Source organism: Aythya marila, assembly GCF_965140915.1.
Source record: "Aythya marila genome assembly, contig: HAP1_HAP1_SCAFFOLD_180, whole genome shotgun sequence".
Lineage (NCBI taxonomy): Eukaryota > Metazoa > Chordata > Aves > Anseriformes > Anatidae > Aythya > Aythya marila.
In genome coordinates this window covers 234,139-256,618 of record NW_028136597.1, presented here as the reverse complement: position 1 = coordinate 256,618, position 22,480 = coordinate 234,139, and the positions used below count along the sequence as shown (strand labels likewise).

Genomic DNA, 22,480 nt, shown 5'->3' with positions numbered 1-22,480 from the left:
GATGCTGGAAGCCACGAAGAATCAGTGGAGGTGCCAAGGCCACAGAAATGTTGTTGGGGAGATGCATGAAGGGAACTGAAATAAGCCCTTGTTGTTCGTGGTGGTTGGAAGTGGAGTATGAAGACAGGGTGAGGGGTTTGGAGGTGTGTGCTTTGAACCGGGAATCCTCTGCTATCAGCAGTACCCAGGTTCATCTCAGGTTCTGCTCTGCCCTTCTGTTGGGTGATTTGGGAATAAGAACACTGAGAAGCTCTTTGATATTGTGAGTGGATTTAATTTGAGATCACCCCATGTTCCCATAAACCTACTGCTGTACAGGACTGACCCACAGATGAATCCCTGCTCCCTCTGCCCACCTCAGCCAGCACATGCTACAGTTAATCAAGGGAGCCACAAGAAGGTCTTTGAAAGGAGAGAGGTACTTTGGGAGACTTCTGTGAGAAATGGCATAGGATTTTTTCAGAGGAACCTCTCCTAACTGGTTATTGTTTTTTCCTCCTTGTAAAGGTCCCCCATGCCCAGAGACAGCAGATGTCCAACAGCAGCTCCATCACCGAATTCCTCCTGCTGGCATTCGCAGACACGCGGGAGCTGCAGCTCCTGCACTTCGCGCTCTTCCTGGGCATCTACCTGGCTGCCCTCCTGGGCAACGGCCTCATCCTCACCGCCGTAGCCTGTGACCACCGCCTCCACACCCCCATGTACTTCTTCCTCCTCAACCTCGCCCTCCTTGACCTGGGCTGCATCTCCACCACTGTTCCCAAATCCATGGCCAATTCCCTGAGGGACACCAGGGCCATTGCCTATGCAGGATGTACTGCCCAGGTCTTCTTTTTATTATTCTTTTTTGGTGCAGAGTATTCTGTCCTCACCATCATGGCCTACGACCGCTACGTGGCCATTTGCCAGCCCCTGCACTACGGGACCCTCCTGGGCAGCAGGGCCTGTGCCACCATGGCAGCAGCTGCCTGGGGCAGTGGTTTCCTCTATGCTCTCCTGCACACTGCCAACACATTTTCTCTTCCTCTCTGCTATGGTAATGCTGTGGGCCAGTTCTTCTGTGAAATCCCCCAGATCCTCAAGCTCTCTTGCTCAGACTCCTACATGAGGGAAGCTGGGCTTCTTGTGGTCATTGTCTGTTTAGCCTTTGGTTGTTTTGTTTTCATTATGCTGTCGTATGTGCAGATGTTCAAGGTTGTGCTGAAGATGCCCTCTGAGCAGGGTCAGCATAAAGCCTTTTCCACATGCCTCCCTCACCTGGCTGTGGTCTCCCTATTTATTAGTACTGGGATTTTTGCCTACCTGAAGCCCCCCTCCATCTCCTCCCCATCCTTGGACCTGGTGATGGCAGTTCTGTACTCATTGGTGCCTCCAGCACTGAACCCTCTCATCTACAGCATGAGGAACCAGGAGATTAAAGATGCCCTCAGGAAACTGATGAAATAATTTTTTTCAGAAGGAATGAACTTCCCAACTTCTGCATTAGACACATAACGTGGCTCATTAAAGGCACAGCTCCTATTCTAATGTATTTCTGGGTATTGTCATTTCTGGCTTTATTTTGCTTTGGTTTCAGTGTTTATTTTATCTGTGGTTTCATTCTCCTGACACTGTCCACTAAAATGTCATTAGGATTTTGCCTCTTAGCAAGTTGTGGATGCATCTTCCCTGGAAATGTTGAGATCATCAGGCTGGATGGGACTTTGTGCCACATGGTCCAGTGGAAGGTGTCCCTACCCATGACAGGGAGGTTGGAACTAGATGCTCTTTAGAGGTCCCTTCCAACCCAAAACATTCTGTGAGTCTCTGATTCTTCATCCCGTTTCTCATTCAGTGCATGGCTGTCTAGAGGAGTCCAGAGACTCCGTCCATGAGGAGTCTTGGTGAATTTAAACAAAATAAAGGACCCTTAAGTGACTTGTTGGTCTGACATTCCCCTTGTAAGCCCTTTTCTGGGGCTTTCTCTGCCTGTGTGCAGAGGTGGAGGGAGAGTCCCAGCAGAGCAGCAGTGGATAGTAGTCTGAGCGAAGAACAAGGCTTGGTAGACTCATTGCATCGTTCCTAATACGAGGCCCTGGTAGGCAACACACCTCTCTTGGGAATGGATCAGGCTGGGAGATGGGTGCCTCAGCACCTCTCACAAGAGAGGGAGGAACTTTCACCCGTCCCTTTACTTGGTTGCAGAGGTTGTTACACGGGGAGTAGATGAGGATGGGATAGTTGGGGCCAGCGTGTTCATTGACACGATGGGTCATAGAATCGTAGAAAGGATCTGGTTGGAAGGGAGCCCCTCTCCTCCTCAATCACAAAAGCTAACCCAATCTGTTGTCAATTGCATAAAGCAGCTCCATGCATCTGAGCTTCACCTTCACCTTCTCATCTTCCCTGACACTCTCTCTGGCAGAGCCTGCATCCCTCCACTTCAGCACCGCAGGTGGCCAAGATGTGTGATCACACCCCTTAATCCAAATTCCGATGTCCCTTCACCCAAAATCATCACTGTTCTGGGACAAGCCATGAGGCTCCAGCTCGTCCTGGCTGTGCACATTTGGGCTGCAGCACCTCAGGTGTGGCACGGGGCCGAGCACAGACTTGTGGCAGGGCAGGAGAGCCCAGGGCTGTGGCGCAGAGCAGGGTCCCTGCTGTGCCCCAGGGGCTGTGAGCATGGGCAGGGAGATGATGTGACTCCTCTAGACACTGCAGCGAGAGGAGCTGGGATATCAGGACACGCAGCTTTGGGACATCCAGCTGTATCTTTGGAGTGTCTTCCTGGGCTGCAGGTTGCTCTCCGGCAGGATACGAAAGGGGAAGGACACCGCAATGCTAAGGACATATAAATGCTGCTGGATGTCTGCATGAGGGCAGCTGGAATGAGCCCTCTGCATCCCTGCTAGAAGAGCTGAGACCCTCCTTGGGTACCCTAAGAAAAGGTGATGATCCTGTTAAACTGCACTTCAACCCTCGATTCTCTGCTCTCTGTTGTATCCAGTGTCTTATCAGGGTAACACCTGAGTGCAATTATCCTCCAGCTTAAAGAGGTGTAATAGCAGAGGCCTGTTCCTTCACTTGCATGCAGTTTTTGCTTTACCTGTTCTGCTCCCTTAGACTCAGCTCACTTTTCTGCTTCTATCCCCCATCCTGCTGGGGGGAGCCATTGACAGCCATGTGGTCACAGAATCACAGAACGGCTGAGGTTGGAAGGGATCTCCGAAGATCACCCAGTCCAACCCCCCTGCCATGCAGGATCGCCTAGAGCACCTTGCCCAGGATGGCATCCACATGGGTTTTGAATATCCCCACAGAAGGAGACTCCACAACCTCTCTGTGGTGCTTAGCTGCCTATGGGGGTTAATCCAGAGCAGTCCCTTTTGGTGCCCAGCGTGCAGCTCCATGGTTTTGAGATGACAACAGATTTGATCAGAGTCTGCTAAACTGAATTAACAGCTGCTGTAGCTCTTTAGCTATGAATTGGCAGGCTCCTTTTCTTGCCACAGGGCTTGCTTGCCCTATATTTGTTCGTGACTATATTTTGCTTTTGTTGTTTGCCATATCATTTGACTCTGCTGTGCCCAGGAATGTTCTGATAGCAGCAATAGCCACGTACCTGGGCTGTCAGATGGCTAGGGCATTGCTGCTCTTGTGCTTCTGTAATGGACAGGCTTGAACTTGCATGGGTACTGGAGTCAGAGGGACTGTGGCCTGTGCATAAGTCCACGTGGGGCCATGTCTACCCCAAAGGGTCTGTGGCTATGGAGATGTCCACAGTGCAGAAGGTACTTCCCTGAAGGCACGCTGGCCAGAGGATATGTCCACACTGGGGCAGGTACATCTGGAAGCCTCTAAGGCAGTTAATAATGCTGTGCCAGAAAACACAGAAGAGTGTGTGGTGTGGATTAGTCCGTGCTGAAGCAGGAAGGCTTCTGATGGCCACAGAATAAGGCCATGGTAAAGCAGGCTCACCCTGAAGGGATTCTGGCCATGGACAAGTCCATGCTGTGGCAAGTACACCAGTGAGGGCACCACTTGCTGTCTCTGGACACATCAAGGAAAAGAGTCATTAGGGGTGGTCAGCATGGCTTCACCAAGGGGAAGGCATGCTTAACCAACCTGATAGCCTTTCATGAGGATATAACCAGGTGGATAGATGATGGAAAGGCAGTGGGTATCTTGATTTCAGTAGTGTTTGACACTGTCTCCCACAGCATCCTCACAGCTAAACTGAACAAGTGTGGTCTGGACGATTGGGTAGTGAGGTGGACTGTGAACTGGCTGAAAGGAAGAAGCCAGAGGGTTGCGGTCTATGGAACATCTCCAGGGAGCCTGAGGAGCAGCAAAATCATGCTTCGGGTTTGGCCTCTGCTGCTGAACTTAGTCAGGCTCCTGGGACCAAGGGAGCTCCTGGCAAGTGGGCAGCACTGCAGAGAGACAGCTCTGCCCAGGAGCAGCTCCTCTGCGCGGCACAGCAGGGCTGGTGGCACTGCCTGCAGGCACAGAGGGAAGATGAGCAAGGCAGAAGGGGAATAAAGGCAGTTGGGATGGTGAGAGCAGAGATGAGCTCATCACAGGAGGAATCTTCACAGACCTTTATGCTGTAAATCTTTTGCCACAGGACAATGCAGTTCCTTGAAGTGTCTCCTAGACTGGGCACATCTCTCCATGGGCAGAACCTGTCAGGGTGTCTTTCGTGGTTTCTGCAGTGTGGAGGAGGACATGCTCCAGAGCGGGGCTTCCCTGCTGCAGGAACATTATCCTGCAAAAGAATGTAAAACTGGGTGTACCAGAAAATGTAGGAGTCTGCTTTGGATTTTCTCCTTTCAGATGGCTGCGTGGGCAGTGGGAGATGGAATTTCTTTCTCCATTCTGGAGAAGACACTGAGGCTCCAGTTCTTGCTAGCATGTTTCTGAGCATCTCCTTAGTCTCTTCACACAAAGAAATATGTTTTGCACAGTGTTCTGATGCCAGAAGATGTCTTTAAGGCAGTGCTTAGTGGGTGGGATGGATTCTGTGAGCCTGGTCAGGGAGGAGACATGGGGACAGAGAAGCAGCTGGCAGCAGGGACAGTTTCAGGCAGCAGAGAACAATGCCACCACTCAGCATCACTCTGCTCAGCTGCGCTGCAAAAGAGAGAAACGTTTGCAAGAAAGCTTTGCAAAACCAGAGCTTTTCTGTCCCATCATAGGAAGAGACCTTAGCAGCTGTAAGGATATGAATTTGAAATAAGTGGCTAATAAAAACATTCTCCAGCTCATCCTCTGGAGGCCAGGTTTTGAAGGTAGTGAACTGTCCCTCCCAGTGCTGGGTGTTACTTCAACATGGGAGGGTGTGAATACAAGGTTCCATTCTCCCTCACATAGACACTGCTATTGTCACGGCTGCGGATGTAATGCAAATGTAAAAAATCAAGTGAGAAAGAATCTGTTTCGGCTGTATGTGACAGATGAAGACTGTTCAGAAGGGCAGAGTTGGAGGAGCTGTGTCCCTCCCAAGACTCTGCCCTCTCCAAGGCAGCTGGCTGCGTGCTGACCCCACCTCACTGCACTAAATAGGGACAATTCTCACAAGGTCACTGAAGCAAATCCTTTTCACTTATCTAAAGGCAGCCAATGAAGGGAAATCCTAAGGAAAAATCTGGGCTGTTTGGCACCACTGAAGTGAAGTAGGATTGACTTGGCTGGAGTCCATGGGCAGAGCCCCTGCTGCTCATGACATATGGAACAGAACAAACCTGAGCTGTCAAAATAGAGCTGAAGGAAGGTCCCAGGGACAAAGAGAAGCCCTTGTGGAAAATTTATATGGGACACTGCATAGAATTAGCGCAGAGAATCACAGAATCACAGAATTTTCTAGGTTGGAAGAGACCTCAAGGTCATCGAGTCCAACCTCTGACCTAACGCTAACAGTCCCCACTAAACCATATCCCTAAGCTCTACATCTAAACATCTTTTGAAGACTTCAGGGATGGTGACTCCACCACTTCCCTGGGCAGCCTGTTCCAGTGCCTCACAACCCTTTCAGTAAAGAAGTTCTTCCTAACATCTAACCTAAAACTCCCCTGGCTCAACTTAAGCCCATTCCCCCTCGTCCTGTCACCAGGCACGTGGGAGAACAGGCCAACCCCCACCTCGCTACAGCCTCCCTTGAGGTACCTATAAAGAGCGATAAGGTCGCCCCTGAGCCTCCTCTTCTCCAGGCTGAACAAGCCCAGCTCCCTCAGCCGCTCCTCGTAGGACTTGTTCTCCAGGTCCCTCACCAGCTTTGTCGCCCTTCTCTGCACCCGCTCAAGCACCTCGATGTCCTTCTTGTAGCGAGGGGCCCAAAACTGAACACAGTACTCGAGGTGCGGCCTCACCAGAGCTGAGTACAGGGGGACGATCACCTCCCTAGCCCTGCTGGTCACACCGTTCCTGATACAAGCCAGGATGCCGTTGGCCTTCTTGGCCACCTGAGCACACTGCTGGCTCATATTCAGCTGACTATCCACCATCACTCCCAGGTCCTTCTCTGCCTGGCAGCTCTCCAACCATTCCTCTCCCAGCCTGAAGAAGTCTGCCCTAACTTGCCTATGTCTTCTCTTTCAACAGTTCTTTCTAACCAAATATTTTCTTGAGAGTAGGAAGAGAAGATGTCCAACAGCAGCTACATCACCGAGTTCCTCCTGCTGGCATTCACAGACACGCGGGAGCTGCAGCTCCTGCACTTCGCACTCTTCCTGGGCATCTACCTGGCTGCCCTCCTGGGCAAGCCTCATCCTCACCGCCATAGCCTGTGACCACCGCCTCCACACCCCCATGTACTTCTTCCTCCTCAACCTCGCCCTCCTCGACCTGGGATCCATCTCCACCACTGTTCCCAAATCCATGGCCAATTCCCTGTGGGACACCAGGGTCATCTCCTATGCAGGATGTGCAGCCCAGGTTTTTCTGTTTCTGTTCTTGATGACAGCAGAGTATTCTGTCCTCACCATCGTGGCCTACGACCGCTAAGTGGCCATTTGCCAGCCTACTACTACGGGACCCTCCTGGGCAGCAGAGCCTGTGCCACCATGGCAGCAGCTGCCTGGGGCAGTGGGGTTCTCCACGCTCTCCTGCACACTGCCAACACGTTTTCTCTTCCTTTCTGCCAAGGTAATGCTGTAAATCAATTCTTCTGTGAAGTCCCCCAGATCCTCAAGCTCTCCTGCTCAGACTCCCACATGAGGGAAGCTGGGCTTCTTGTGGCTAGCGTCTGCATAGTCTCCGTGTATTTTATTTTCATTGTGCTGTCCTATGTGCAGATCTTCAGGGCTGTGCTGAGGATCCCCTCTGAGCAGGGCCGGCACAAAGCCTTTTCCACGTGCGTCCCTCACCTGGTCATTGTCTCCCTGTTTCTGAGCACTGCCATGTTTGCCTGCCTGAAGCCTTCCTCCCTCTCCTCCCCAGCTCTAATTGTGATGGTGTCATTTATATACTCGGTGGTGCCTCCAGTAATGAACCCTCTCCTCTACAGCATGAGAAATAAGGAAATCAAGAACGGCATAAAGAAAGTGATTTCGTGGATATTTCTCAAGGGCAATAAACATCCTACCTCTCTTGACAAGTGTCTGTGACAAATCTTAGTATCTGATTGCTGTCCTTTGCTTGGTTTATCTTTTATTATTTCTTTTATTATTTATTATTATACTTTTTTATTGTTATTATTTTTGTTCTTATTGTTATTGCTGGTAGTTATTATCTATCATAATACATATTATATTCTAATACAATATCATAATTATTGCTGGTAATTATCTTATTGTTATTGCTGTTCTTATTGTTATTGCCTGATGCCTCTGCAGCCAGCTCCTTACCTGCCTTCCTGTCTGTCCTTTCCTATACTTCTCACTGGAGATTTTCCACTGAGGTGGGGCATGGCTGAAAATGAGAAAGGAGAACAGAAGAAAACTTCTTGTTCTTTATTTTGGAAATCTTCTCGGTTAGACTATAGTGACAGATTCTCTCTAATCAACCACACAAGAGCAGAAGAATTAGGGTAAGTTATGCAGAGGCTTGTCTTGTTAGGGCGTTGTGCATTTTCATAAGCTCTCTGGTGCCAAGTTCCTGAACTGCAGCTGCTGAGGGGAGATTGAAGAAGCCTCTGAAGATGGCAGTTGATCAGTTCATCAAGGACTGTATCCCGTGGGAGGACCCCACAGCACAGGGGACGAGAGTGACCGAGAAGGAGCGGCAGAGAAGAAGTGCTGCAGACAGACCATAATGCCCACTCCCCTGTGCCCCTGCACCGCTCGGGGGGAGAGGTGGAAGAGGGTGGATGGGGGGAAGGTGCTTTTGGTTTCTTTCCTTTGTTTCTCACTTCTCTAGCTTGTTAGTAATAAGCAATAAATCTTACTGTCTCTCTATGCCGAGCCTGTTTTGCCCGTCACGATAATTACCTGGTGATCGCATTGTCCTTATCTCAACTTTGAGCCCTTTTCATCGTATTTTCTGCCTGTTCCTCTTTGAGGATGGGGAGTGAGAGAGTGGTTGTGGTGGAGCTTGTCTGCCCACTCGAGTGGAACCACCACAGCCCTTCTCTTCAGGGCAAAAAAAACCACCAAACTATTCTTGAGCGCCCAAGCTCTTCCCTTTTGGGCACAAACCCTTCCCTTTAGGTCCCAAGCCCTTCTCTTCAGGGCCCAAACCATTCTCTTTAGGGCAAAAAAAAACTATTATTCAGGGCCCAAGCCCCTTTCTTTAGGGCCGAAGCCCTTCTCTTCAGGGCCCAAGCCCCTCTCTTTAGGATGCAGAGTCTCATTTTGGGGGACTGAATCTCCACAGTAAGCCCCTATCCCTCTTTGAAGCAGGCATGGCCTCATTTGTAGGGTATAATGAGACCTCTGAGAGAGCAAGGGCTCGTTGTAGGACCCAAATCCTCATTTCAGGACCCCAAAGCACCACGGTGGGGTCCACAGTCCCAGTTTTTGGTTTGGGATTTCAGAGTGTCCGTCTGAGCACCCACAGCCACATTTTAAGGGCCCAGACCCTCATTTTTAGGACCCCAAACCTTCTTTTAGCGTCCAGGCCCCATCTTAAGGGTCCACGGCTCCCAGTTTCACCATCCAAAGTCTGGCAGTCTGCATTGGGGTGACGTGGCAAGGGGGTGGCAGCAGGGCATACCCCCAGATTGAAGGATAAGGGTGTCCACTGTGCCCCCCAGGAGCCCCAAGACCCACCTACTGGTGTGACTGGTACAGGAAAAGGATGAGTGAGGGGGACCCCAGTGCGCCCAGTGCCCCTAAACACTCCTAATGGTGCAGCTGGAGCACCATTAGCCTTCGTTTTGGAACCCAAAGCCACATTTAAGTGTTCACATCCCCACTGTAATAGCCCAAAGCTTCCTCTAAGGATCCGAACCCGAAACTGCTTTTTAGAGCCCAATGCATCAGTTTTAAGATCAAAGCATCTGTTTTACTATCAAAACCTCAAGTTTGGATCCAGACCCTGCTTTTTATGGCCCAAATACTGTAATTTTTTTAGATCAGTATTATTTCCAGTCTCCTATACCTCATTTTGGGGTCCAAAACTTCCTTCAGAGGGCCTCCACCATCAGTTTTAGAGCCTCATGCCTCCTATTTAGGCCCCTTCTTCCCTTTACGCCCCAAACCCCTCTCTTTAGGACTCAAACCCTTCCCTTTAAGGCCCAAACCCTTCCCTTCAGGGCCCAAATGCTTCTCTTCAGGGCAAAAAAAAAAAAAACAAAAAACAAAAAACAAATTCTTCAGGGCACAAAACCCTTTTTGAGGGCACAAACCTTTATATTTAGGGCCCAAGCCCTTCTTCTCTTCAGGCCCCAAACCCTTCTCCTTACGCTCCAAACCCTTATCCTTAAGACCCAAACCCTTCTTCTCCTTAGGCCCTTCTTCTCTTTAGGGCCCAAACCCTTCTCTTTAGGGCCCAAACCCTTCTCCTTAGGGCCCAAACCCCATCTCTTTAGGGACCAAACCTTTCTCTTTAGGGCACAAACCCCTCTCTTTAGGGCCCAAGCCCTTCTCTTTAGGCCCAAACCCTTTTTTTTTGGCATCAAACTGTTCCTCCCTTTATGCCCCAAACCATTCTCTTTCGGTCCTAAACCCTTCTTCTTTTTAGGGCCCAAACCCCTCTCTTTCAGGCCCAAACCCCTCTCTTTAGGGCCGAAACCCCTCTCTTTAGGGCCCAGACCCTCTCTTTAGGGCCCAAGGCCTTCTCTTTCAGTCCAAGACCTTCTCTTTAGGGCCCAAACCCCTGTATTGAGAGCTCTAACCCTTCTCCTTAGAGCCCAGGCCCTTCTCTTTAGGGCCTGTAATACACAATAAATGTTTGTTCATTGTCTTTTGTATTATAAAACAAGGAGTTCCGTTTGAGGAGCAGGAGTTGCAAAAGCTCCCTGCTGAAGTAAGATGTATAATACTTGGCTAGACACTATGAAAATTCTTTTGCTTAATGTAACAAAAAAGAGAACCCCCTCCCCTTCTCTCCTTCTGCATCTCAGTTGCCTCTTTTGTTCAAAGACACTGCTGCAAAGTTCATGTAACCATCTCCTGATAAGTTGCTAAACTAGTGTATCAACATCCTGCATTCCTGTCTCACGCTGGGCCAACATGACCAAATAAAAAAAAAGAAGTTGAACCACAACGCGGAGGAAGACTACGGCCTTCATCTTCACGACCACCAGAGGGACAGAGACGACCCCCTAGCAACAGTGCGCGCAGTCGCAGAATATACGAGGATGTGCTGCGTAATCCCAGAATTACCAAGATATAAAAAGGGACCCTGGCGGGGGTGAGGTGCGCGCCGTTGGTGGAGCCGAGACTCCCCGGCCGCCCAGCGCTGTTTTGCTTGCTGTTGCTTACTCAATAAATTCCTTTCTATTATTAATGCAATGCTCTCTGAAAATTAATTAAGGGGGCAACTTATAACAAATTTGGTGCCGTGACTCGGATTCGAACCGAGGTTGCTGCGGCCTTCGCTAGGACTGCTTTCATTCAAATCCTTCACCGACGAACCCTAAATTCGGCAGCAAGCAAATAAAGCCGGCAACCCCTAGTAATCTTTGTGCACGAAGACCGAACGAAGACTCAGGAGTGAGTAAGTATAGGCCGGTGATCCGTTCGGTTGGGGTTGGGTATCCTGGAGCGTGTCGCTGTGAGACGTCCAATTGCGGACGAAGCGAGTGCGGACCCCTCGGTAGTGTGGTTCCCACATCCCGCGAGGGACTGGGCCACGAAAAGGGGGAAGCGATTTGTGTGTGTGTGTGAAGGCGCTCCAGAAGATGGGACAGAAGAAGAGTAAGCCTTCTGGTCCCATGGGTGGGGTAACGTCTGATGTTAGGTTACCCCAGGATTAATGATTAAAAATTGGGAGGATTCCCCTTTTAGGCGGGGAAGGAATAAAGTAAAAATGATACATTATTGTGTTGAAGTTTGGGGTGGTAAACAGATTTGAGGAGACCACCTTTACTGGCCTGTATTTGGGTCCTTTGAAGATTGGGTTTGCCAGGCCCTAAATATTTATGTAAACTCAAAAGAACCTTTTAGTTTGGAAGAAAGTGAATATGCACATTTGTGGATCAGCTCAGAAACTTGAGCCAATTTATATCCTCTAAAAGAAAAAGGAGGGGATGGGAGGCACAAGATAAACCGAGAATTAGAGATTCCAGCCCCACTGCCTCCCTATATTCCACCACCCCCACCTGCAGCCCCTCCAACTCCCGGGCTTCCTAATCTGCAACCCTGGGGAGACTCTGATAGCAACTCTGATTCTAGCACTCAGGGACCAGTGACTAGGAATATGTGGCAGTCCCCATTAACTCCGGGGACGTCTGAGATTTTAAGAAAGAGACAGGAGGAGGGTAAGTGATCTTTAATGGCAACTGGCATAATGTTTGCAGCTGCTGAGGAATAATTCTAATTGGAATAATAACTGTACATTGTATATTGTATATATAAAAGCCCGGGCATTTTTGTTAAAGTGTTCTTTTATACATATGTTAATATGTTAATATGTAAATATAAGAACTGCCATTGAGGTGTATGTCTAAGGGAACAAAATTTGCCCAGGCATATTATCGGCTCATCAGGTTTAAATGTCCCCAGTGTAATTGTCTACAGGCAGTTAATTTACAGTGGTCTGTTTTTACTTGTGTATCTGTATATTGTGGATTTTGGAGGGATTGGGATTGACTAGTAAAGAGCTTCTAGGAAAACAGTGGAATATTAACCACTGTAGATTACAATAGGAAAAGTTCAAAGCAAAGAAATCCCGAGGAAAAGCCTCCTAGGATGTATACTAACACATTGGAGGGATATAGTGGGGTGAGAGGGTACAGAAAGTAAAAGAACTCTTATCAAATATTGTAATCAGTGGTGGCCACTTTATAAACTAGAGGATGGAGCGGAGTGGCCCCTAAATGGAACTACTAATTATAACACCATATTACAGTCAATGTTTTTGTGGAGAGAAGGAAAACAGGATGAAATGTTGTATATTGATGTTGTTTCAGCATCTTGGAGGGAAAAGGTATGGAATTAAGTTGGCCCCTGACTGAGCCTTTGATGTCGGCATTAGAAAAGTAAAGGCTAGAGAAAGATAAAGGAAGTGTTAAAAGGTTTGTGGAAAGTGTTAAAGGTATTCGAAGTTGAATGAGCAGGGAAAGGTGATGTAGGTATTATCTAAGTAACAGTCTAGAAGTTTTGGTATATTTGCATATTTGTTGTGGTGTTTGTTCAGTTTCCCAAGCATCAGGGAGGGGGGAACAGCCTGCTCCACCAGGGGCCTCTCCAGCGGCCGCAGGGGGGCTTCGGCTCCAGCGCCTGGAGCGCCTCCTCCCCCTCCTTCTGCACTGACTTTGGTGTCTGCGGGGGGGGGGTTTCTCGCTCTCCCAGCTGCTGTTGAGCAGCAGGGTTTTGTTTGTTTGTTTGTTTGTTTGTTTGTTTGTTTTCGTGGATGTGCTCTCACAGAGGCACGGACTATGTTGCTATGGCTTGGCTCTGGGCAGCAGTGGGCCCCTTTAGGGCCAGATGAAATTGTCCCTTATCTACCACGGGGAGGTTTCTGTTTTTGTTTTGTTTTGTTTTTCACGGGGGCTGCCACTGCAGTTTCCCACCCCCACACCCCTCACACACCCTCAAACCTTGCCATCAAACCCAATACACTGGAGCAGCTAAGTCATTACTGACTTGTAAAGTATCAGGGATTAAATTAACTAATGAAACCCTAAATGTGATGGGGGTAGAAGGGACTGGGATAACAGTGCCACTTTTGGGGTATACCAAGCTGAGACCAGGGGATAAAATGATCACTGGGCAATTATTGTATGTATCCAAGGCGGAAACTAACTTGTTGGGAAGGGATTTGATGATTAAATTGGGCATTCAACTAGTAAATTGTTAGACTGGAATAACAGTGTTATTAATGGAGTGCTCTCAGGCCCTGAGAGCAAACGTATATTCACCTCTGACTGGAAAGACCCTGAAATGGGGGCGGAAGCAACAATGTAGGTGGACAATTTTACTTTAGGGGTTTACAGGGCCACCTATCTATTTGGGTAAATTCTAAAAAAGATTTTGGAGCAATTACAACCTCCCAAGGAGGTATTAATGTTATAAATATGTGGATCATTTTAAGGAAAATCGATACTCCCTGATGGGAGAGAAATGCTGAATAAAGTGATAATGAGGCAAATAACTGTTTTACATCAGAAGAATCATTGGGAGGTGCAAGCAATGTGTGATGTTGTTCTAAGAAAGCATGTCTGTGTAGGAATATATACTTTAGGGAAGCACACATGCAGAGGATGTACTATATGTCAAAGGGTAAATAAAAAGGTCTTCTGTAACCTATCTAGAGGGGGACGGGAGCCAGGGCTTTGACCTTTCCAAAGTATACAGGTAGATTTTACTGAGTTACTTGTTTGTCCTAATCGACCACGTGACTGAATGGGTGTAAAGCTTTACTGCAAGGATTAAAGCAGGCCTTAGAGATTGAGTGGGATTTTCACAGCTCCTGGCACCCCTCCTCTTCTGGAAAGGTAGAGCGAATGAATGGTGAAATTAAGAAACAACTAACAAAACTTGTGCTGGAAACTAAGGCTTCTTGGGTAAAATGCTTACCTCTTGCACTGTTAAACATATGGACACAGCCCAGAACTGGTATAGGAATTTCTCCTTTTGAAATGCTATATGGTATGCCCTATGACTCGGAATTGCCACTTGATCACCCTCAATTCTAATTAAGACTTGGAAAGAGACTTCTTTAACACCACGATGGGGAAGGCCCCTATGTTGTTTTGCTTACCACAGAAACGGCTATTCGAACTGCGGAGAAAGGATGGACGCATGCCGGCCGAGTGAAAGGACCAATCCGGGAACGTAAATGGGAGGCAGCTCCAGGCCCTGACGACTTGAAGCTGACGCTAAGACGGACTCGATAAGTATTGTGTATTATCTGTGTATCGTGGGAAGGGGAGGAGGCCCTGTTTCGAAGGCTCCCTAGTAGGTTCCCCTGAAGAACACTGCTGCTGCCAAGAAGAACCGATACCTTGTAGTTCGCTGCAACCGAACTGACAAGCGAGGCAGAGAAGTGAAAACGGTGGGGGACTGAGGGGCCGACAATTTAGATGGGCTCCGACCACCTCCTACGATACATGGGAGTCAGTATCATCGTTTTGGTCAGCTATGGGTCTGCGCATCCCCACCAGCCTTTTAAATGGAGCTTAATCAGATGGGAGGATCAATTCATCATCCAGCAAACATGGACAGCGGGTGCTCCCAGTTTCCGCATCACATTATGTGACCTGGCGTCAGTGCAGCCATGCTTTAACCTATCAGGATTTTATTTCTGCCCAAGTTCTAACCCAGGAAAGGGGTACTGTAATTATCCAAACGCATATTATTGTGCATACTGGGGGTGTGAAACCATTGCTATGGACTGGACACTCGGGGCTGGTCGGAATAAATTCTTACAAGTGGGATATGGGCCGCAAGGTTGTAACTGACAAGTGGATCCCCATTACAGGTGGCAAGGGCATGGTATAGGGTATACAGGAGCCTTCCACGGAAATAAAGAAATTTGCAAGGTTCTATATATAAATATAACAAACTTGGACGATACTAGCTGGGTACTAGGAAAATGTCAGATTTTACGAACACAGAACAGATAGGGGAGGACTCATACTAATAAAAAGGAGGATGCTGATAGGCCCCAGGCAGTAGGAACAAATGAGGTATTGTCAGAAAATGTCCAGGGAATCCAGCCTGTGGAAAATACTACAGTGCCAACCCTCGGCAGCCCTACAAGCTCAGGTAAAGTTGAGAATGATAACATAGTTGAGAATAACATATGGGGGGGGTCATGAATGCCAGCTACCAATTATTAAACAAAACAAGCCCAAATGTAACAAAACACTGTTGATTATGCTTTAGTATAAGGCCTTCATATTATGATGCTATTGGGGATCCTGGGGAGCCCACCCGCACAAACAAGAACAGCCCTCTACATTGCAGTTGGGGAAAAGACATAAGGGTAACACTAACACAAGTCACTGGAGGTGGTAGGTGTGTGGGCACGGTTCCTAGTGGGAAGTGTCACCTATGTAATACCATGGAGAATGGAAAACAATCAACCGAGTGGCTAATCCCAGCCAACAACGCTAGGTGGGTTTGTTCATGAGTGGGCGTAACTCTTTGTCTATCACTAAAACTCTTTAATGCGTCTCGTGATTTTTGTATACAGGTGATAATTATACCAAGGATTCTATACCACCCTGAGGATTGTATGTATACCCAGCACACAGTGGCAAGTTATCATCTGGAAAGACGGGAACCATTCACGGCTCTAACTTTGGCCACCCTAATAATCCTGGGAGGAGCTGGAGTGGGGACCAGGGTAGCCTCATTGGTTAAACAAAATCAAGAATTTACTTCCTTACGCGTTGCTGTGGACGAGGATCTGACCCAAATTGAACAATCCATCTCGGCCCTGGAAAATCTATCAGGTCACTTCAGAGGTAGTGTTACAAAATCGTAGGGGATTAGATTTGGTATTTTTCAACAGGACGGGCTGTTTGCAGCCCTGAAAGAGGAATGCTGTGTATGCTGATCACACTGGAGTGGTAAGAGATACAATGGCAAGACCCAGGGAAGGGTTGGAAAAAAGGAAACGGGAGAATGAAGCCCAACAGAGCTGGTACGAATCTTGGTTTAATTATTCACCTTGGCTTACTACTTTATTATCAACAATAGCAGGACCTTTGTTGTTATTAATAATAGCACTAACTTTTGGACCATGTATTTTTAATAAATTGATTGCGATTGTAAAGGGATGTTTAGAAGCGGCACATCTAATGCTCATACATGCCAAATACGAGCCAATAAGTACCAACGAAGGAATCGAGGAAACATTAGTTCTTAATAGCCAGGCATTGCAGAGCTTCAATGAACAAAATGAGTAACTAAAAGAAAAAGGAGGGATTGTAATACACAATAAATGTTTGTTCATTGTCTTTTGTATTATAAAACAAGGAGTTCCGTTTGAGGAGCAGGAGTTGCAAAAGCTCCCTGCTGAAGTAAGATGTATAATACTTGGCTAGACACTATGAAAATTCTTTTGCTTAATGTAACAAAAAAGAGAACCCCCTCCCCTTCTCTCCTTCTGCATCTCAGTTGCCTCTTTTGTTCAAAGACACTGCTGCAAAGTTCATGTAACCATCTCCTGATAAGTTGCTAAACTAGTGTATCAACATCCTGCATTCCTGTCTCACGCTGGGCCAACATGACCAAATAAAAAAAAAGAAGTTGAACCACAACGCGGAGGAAGACTACGGCCTTCATCTTCACGACCACCAGAGGGACAGAGACGACCCCCTAGCAACAGTGCACGCAGTCGCAGAATATACGAGGATGTGCTGCGTAATCCCAGAATTACCAAGATATAAAAAGGGACCCTGGCGGGGGTGAGGTGCGCGCCGTTGGTGGAGCCGAGACTCCCCGGCCGCCCAGCGCTGTTTTGCTTGCTGTTGCTTACTCAATAAATTCCTTTCTATTATTAATGCAATGCTCTCTGAAAATTAATTAAGGGGGCAACTTATAACAGGGCCCAAGCCCTCTTTAGGGCCCAAAAGCCTCTCTTTAGGCCCCAAACCCTTCTTCTCCTTAGGGCCCAAATCCTTCTTCTATTCAGGGCACAAAACCTTCTCTTTAGGGACCAAACCTTCCTATTTAGGGCCCAAGCCCTTTTCTTTAGGGCACAAACCCCTCTCTTTAGATGACAACCCTTCCTATTTGGCCTCAAACTGTTCTTCCGTTTATGCCTCAAACCGTTCTTTTTTGGGCCCAAGCCCTTCTTCTCTTTCGGGCCCAAGCCCTTCTTCTCTTTCGGGCTCAAACCCTTCCCGTTTGGGCCCATACCCTCTCTTTAGGGCCCAAGCCCTTTTCTTTAGGGCACAAACCCCTCTCTTTAGACCCCAACCCTTCAATTTCGGCCTCTAACTGTTCTTCCGTTTATACATCAAACCCTCTGTTTCACACACAAGCCCTTCTCCTAAGGGCCTAAGCCCATTTCCTTTTGCCCCTAGCCCTTCTTCTCTTTAGGGCACAATCACAACCCCCCCCCCCCCCCCCCCATCCCCTTTAGGCCCCAGTCCTTCTTTGTTGGCCTCAAACTCTTCTTCCCTTTAGGTCCCAATGACCCGGGCTGCTGTGCTGTATGATCTGATATTTATTGAAGCTGCAGCCTCAATAAAGCGGGGGTCAGTAATTGCCCCAGGCTGCACCCCGGGGGGGCCTCCCCCAGCCCTTGAAGGAGGGTGGGGGGCCGTGGGGGTGGTGTCCGTGCCCACGAGGACTGGGGGGCGCTGGGCCGGTCGCACGCCTTCCGTTTGGCTTGTGCCGGGCGTGGGGGCCGCGGAGGCCGGGCTGGTGGCAGGCGGGCAGGTCTTCCAGGCACTGAGGGTGGCCGCTGGCGTCGGGCCTGGCTCTCAGGCCTAGCACGGTGCTCAGGCCTCCTGGACGGGCTCAAGGAGCGGCCACGGCTGTCGCTCTGGGCTGCCTGGGCTGCGGCGAGGCGCCTGCGGGGACAGGAATTGCTGAGGCCGTGCTGCGGCTGCGGTGCCAGGCGGGTGCGAGGCAGCGGGGTGCAGGCACGCGGCTGTACGTGAGCTGTGGGCACGCAGTGCTCTGTGCAGAATTTGGGGCGCCATGTGCCCTGGGCTGGGATTCTGCTCCCCTCCACAACATTCCCCGGCTCGTCTCCTCCCCAGCGCCTCACCGGCCATCCTCACCTGCCTGCTCTGCACGTGCTGTCCCAGGAAGAAGACCTGGCCCCCGCAGAGACAGGCTTGCAAAGCTGGGCTCAGCATGGCCAGGCCCCAAAAGCCACCGTCTGCCCTTCCCCAGAGCGCCTGGCAAGGACCAGCACTCAGCTCCCTGCCTGGCCCTGGCCCTGGCCCTGGCCCTGGCCCTGGCCCAACAAGGCGGCAGCCTCGGCTCACTGTTCGGTGAGGTGCTGCCCATCCACTCTTTGGGATGTGTAATTAAACACACAAGCCCTGTCTGTGCTGAAGACACGCACGCTGGCAGAGCTCAGGTGCGGCTGTGACACATTAGATGCCACTCTCCAAGGGAAAGAATTTGGGGGGGGAAGAGATGGAGAGGGAGTGCGGAAACAACAAGTCACTGATTTTTCTGCCTCCAACGCTGGATAAGCACACAGCAGGCAACCGTCACAAGCAGGAGGGGAACCAAGAATGCCGCAGCGCCTTCTATGCAGTAACTTTGCAAATGTGGGGGCTCTGCAGGGTTTGCATTGTTCTCCCCATCCACGCCTGGAAGAACAATTGTGGACATTGCTGTGTCCTGTGCACTACCGGGAATTCAGGAGCCCAGGAGAGCCAGTGAAGCAGTGCCCCATCTGCACTGGGTCAGGGCATCACTCTGGGCCGCAGTACACCGGAGGGAGGGGTCCTGTTTCCCAGGATCTGCTCAATGGGTTTCGGATGGCCTCATTCCCTCAAGAGCAAAGTTCCAAAATCCCTGGGAGCTGAGTGCGCTGGGAGGTGACCCCTCTCTAACCACAGCCACAGAGCTTTGTGAGCGTCTCTCTGCTGCACTGCTGCCACATGCTGTCACAGCCCAGGGCAGACAGCCATCCCCAGGGAGCCACTCCTGCCTTCCTCTGCAACACTTGCTGCCTACTGACACTCTGGGCTTTGGCTGCTGCCATGAGGTGCAAGAGCGGGTACCAGGGCAAGAACCTGCACGCGCATGCTGGTTCTGCTTGGTGACTGCGGATGGCCAAGAAACAGCCTTTACCTGGGGTGGCAGTTGCCTGTTTTGCCTCTGTTCCTTTGTCAGAGAGGGGCAGCGTGCGGCTGCTTCCTTGCCAAAGCACGTCCTTCGGCACAGTCTGACTGTCTGTCCCTTTAGAAAGAAAGCAGGACAGTGGGAATGTAAGTAACTGCTCCTCCTTGAACCATGTTCTGGGCACAATTACAAGCAAACGCCCATTGCTGCTGGCTGGATACCAATGTTTGCACGCAACAGCTCGGACCAGTAATGGTAATGCTGGGCTAGCAGCTGCCCCTGGGACCAGGCTGGACCCACAAGCAGCAGCAGGGGCGCTCGGCCATCTCTGGGGCTCAGCAGTGCCTGCTAGGTGTGAAACGGAGTGTCTCCGTTCTGACCCATCCCTTCCTGTTGTGCAGGTTACGGTTCGTCCACACACGGATTTAGAACCTCAGCTTCCCAAGACTTATGGCGCCCAGAGTGAAATATACCCACCAGGTGCTGCCTTCGCTAACTCCTTTCTGATTTCCTCTATGATGTGAGGGGACGCTGGGGAAGGTGTTATTCTTCCAGCTTTATCCTTTGCTCGTAGAGGACCTGAACAGAAAGGAGCAAGTTCACTTTGGCACCAGTGCAATTTGGAGAACCCGGGCATAGTCTGTGAAGTCAGTGAAATGACTCCCCAGCCCTGGGAGACCAGCTGCGCTTCAACGCGGGAAGCAGCCGAGGATCTGGCAAAGCCCTCCATGGGGACACTTCTGCAAGCAAAGACCCGTGAGAACTTTCTGTCCCATCGCCATCTACATCAATAGCTCAGTAGGAGAGCAGATCAGGCCTGGTGCCTTGACAGGGCACACACACGTGCCAGTCTGTACCCTCCCACCTGCAGAGATGCTTGGCTGACATTTGGGCTTTGAGCTGGCAGCTCTCAAAGGAAATCAAAAGCCACAACTTACCCATGCCATCTCCCAGAGCTACTGTCCTGGAACCCATCTGGGAACCTGCATCACCTTTGCCTTCGGTCCCATCTGTAAACACAAGAGGATAGAGCCCCTCCCGTGAACTGCATCAATATACTCCTTCTGACCAGAGTGACAGAGAATGCAGTTCAAAGAGGGGACTGCTCCACGGCACTCTTCTCTCCCTGCCACTCAAGAGCATCTTGCAAACAGTTGCTGGGTGCCTGCAGTGGCACCATGCTGCTACAAAACTAAGCATGCGTGGAGCTGCCCGGAGAAGGGCCCTCCCCGTGCCCACCCCAGATCTCAACTCAACCGCAAGGTGCCTGCTGGCTCTGCAGCACCTAGATGCTCCTTCCTTCCGCTGACTTACTTGGCGGATTGCCCTGAGGCCCGTGGACCACATCAAGCTGAGGTGTCCAGTAGCCAGGACCTGCGAGAACTGCTGCAATCAAACACAAAAGAGAAACATTGGCCTCGCATGGTGTGATCTACCTCTTCCTTAGTGAGCTGCAGCGACTGGAGGGGGCTCACGCAATGAGGAGGGACCCAGGCACAAGCCAGAGCCAAAACTCACTGATTTGGCTGCCTCCAACACCGGATAAGCACGCAGCAGGCAACTGTCACAAGCAGGAGGAGAACCAAGAATGCCGCAGCGCCTTCTATGCAGTAACTTCGGCAATGTTGGGGCTTTGCAGCGTTTGCACTGTTCTCCCCATCCACGCCTGGAAGAACAATTGTGGACATTGCTGCGTCCTGTGCACTCCTGGTAATCCCACAGGAGGTCTGACATTGCCAGGAAGTGTTCTTTTTCATTTGGGTTTGAGCAAGTGAAAATCCTCAGGCCGCAAATGCTTCCTGAGGTTCAGCAGAAGCTGGGGCATCTGTCAAAGTCATTGCAACTCGGTGCACATGGAGCCTGCCTTTTGACTCTCAGCTTTGTTTTCCCTCCATCCTTTGTTTTCCCTGCCATAACGCTGTGAGCCCAGTGTCTCATGTTTGCTCCCCGTGCTCTCTGGAGTTCGAAAAGTTCTTAGGTGCTTGCCCACCTTTGCTGCTCGAGGCACGCTCGGAGCCTGAGGGACAAAACTGAAGAAAAATCAGGAGCCCAGGAGAGCCAGTGAGGCAGTGCCCCATCTGCACTGGGTCAGGGCATCACTCTGGGCCACAGTTCACAGGAGGGGTCCCGTTTCCCAGCGTCTGCTCCATGGGCTTCACATGGCCTCTTTCCCCCAAGAGCAAAGTTCCAAAATCCCTGGGAATGGGATTTGGCCATGCCCCACAAGGAGCCCCTGCACCCCACAGGCTCCTGCTTGCTGCAGGCCCTCATCCAGCCCAGACCCCCGGCACCCCTCCTCCTGGGGCCTCCGCTCGCGGGGCAGCTGCTCCCTGCTTCCTGGAACCTGACCAGGAGCGGGGGGCAGCCGCCACTCCCCTCAGGGGACACCGTGCTGCTCCCCAAAGATGAGGGGACCCAAACCCCAGTGCCACCCCTCCCTCAGACCACTCTGGCTCCACCAACCTGTGTTGAGGTGGCACCCGATGGGGAGTCTGCAGCAGTGGCACAGCCCCTGCTGGAAGTTTTACTGGCAGTTTTCTTCCTATCACCAAAGATTTTAAGCTCCAATTCTTCTTCCCTTGAGGAGAGCTGAGCCGTGGGAGCGTTGGCATGGGGCACCCTGGCCAAAATCGGCCATCCGGGCAGTGTCAGGACCTGCCTGTGAGGAGGGCTGGCTGTGGGGAGGATCAGGATCAGGAAGGGCCCGGGCCTGTGTGTGGCTGTGGCACAGCCACTTTGAACAGGGGGGGTCTCGGCTGAGCGCTGTGCAGGGTCAGTGGCGCGCTCACAGCCCTCCTGTCTGCTCCTGCTGTGCTGCTCCCCAGCTCCCTTCCCCTGCGTTCCCTGCATGGCGGGCACAGTCTGGCTGACCCCCAGCACCGAGGACCCTCAGGGGTACTTCTCCATCCAAGTCCTGCTGCGGGTCCCTGGGTATTGCTGTACTAATGACCCGGGCTGCTGTGCTGTATGATCTGATATTTATTGAAGCTGCAGCCTCAATAAAGCGGGGGTCAGTAATTGCCCCAGGCTGCACCCCGGGGGGGCCTCCCCCAGCCCTTGAAGGAGGGTGGGGGGCCGTGGGGGTGGTGTCCGTGCCCACGAGGACTGGGGGGCGCTGGGCCGGTCGCACGCCTTCCGTTTGGCTTGTGCCGGGCGTGGGGGCCGCGGAGGCCGGGCTGGTGGCAGGCGGG

General features: G+C 50.6%; 1 protein-coding gene and 1 pseudogene across 2 annotated transcripts; both read left to right on the top strand.

Annotated features, from left to right (window-relative positions):
* Positions 1–531: 531 nt before the first annotated feature.
* On the top strand, positions 532–1,446 carry LOC309891724 (olfactory receptor 14C36-like; the record flags this gene model as incomplete). The annotated part of the gene is made up of 1 exon (XM_082786057.1): positions 532–1,446. The coding sequence occupies one exon, from the start codon at positions 532–534 to the stop codon at positions 1,444–1,446; it is 915 nt and encodes a 304-aa protein (XP_082642183.1).
* Positions 1,447–6,623: 5,177 nt separating this feature from the next.
* LOC309891722 (olfactory receptor 14C36-like) lies at positions 6,624–7,861 on the top strand (annotated as a pseudogene). Its single transcript has one exon. The product of its transcript is annotated as an olfactory receptor 14C36-like (transcript).
* Positions 7,862–22,480: the final 14,619 nt, after the last annotated feature.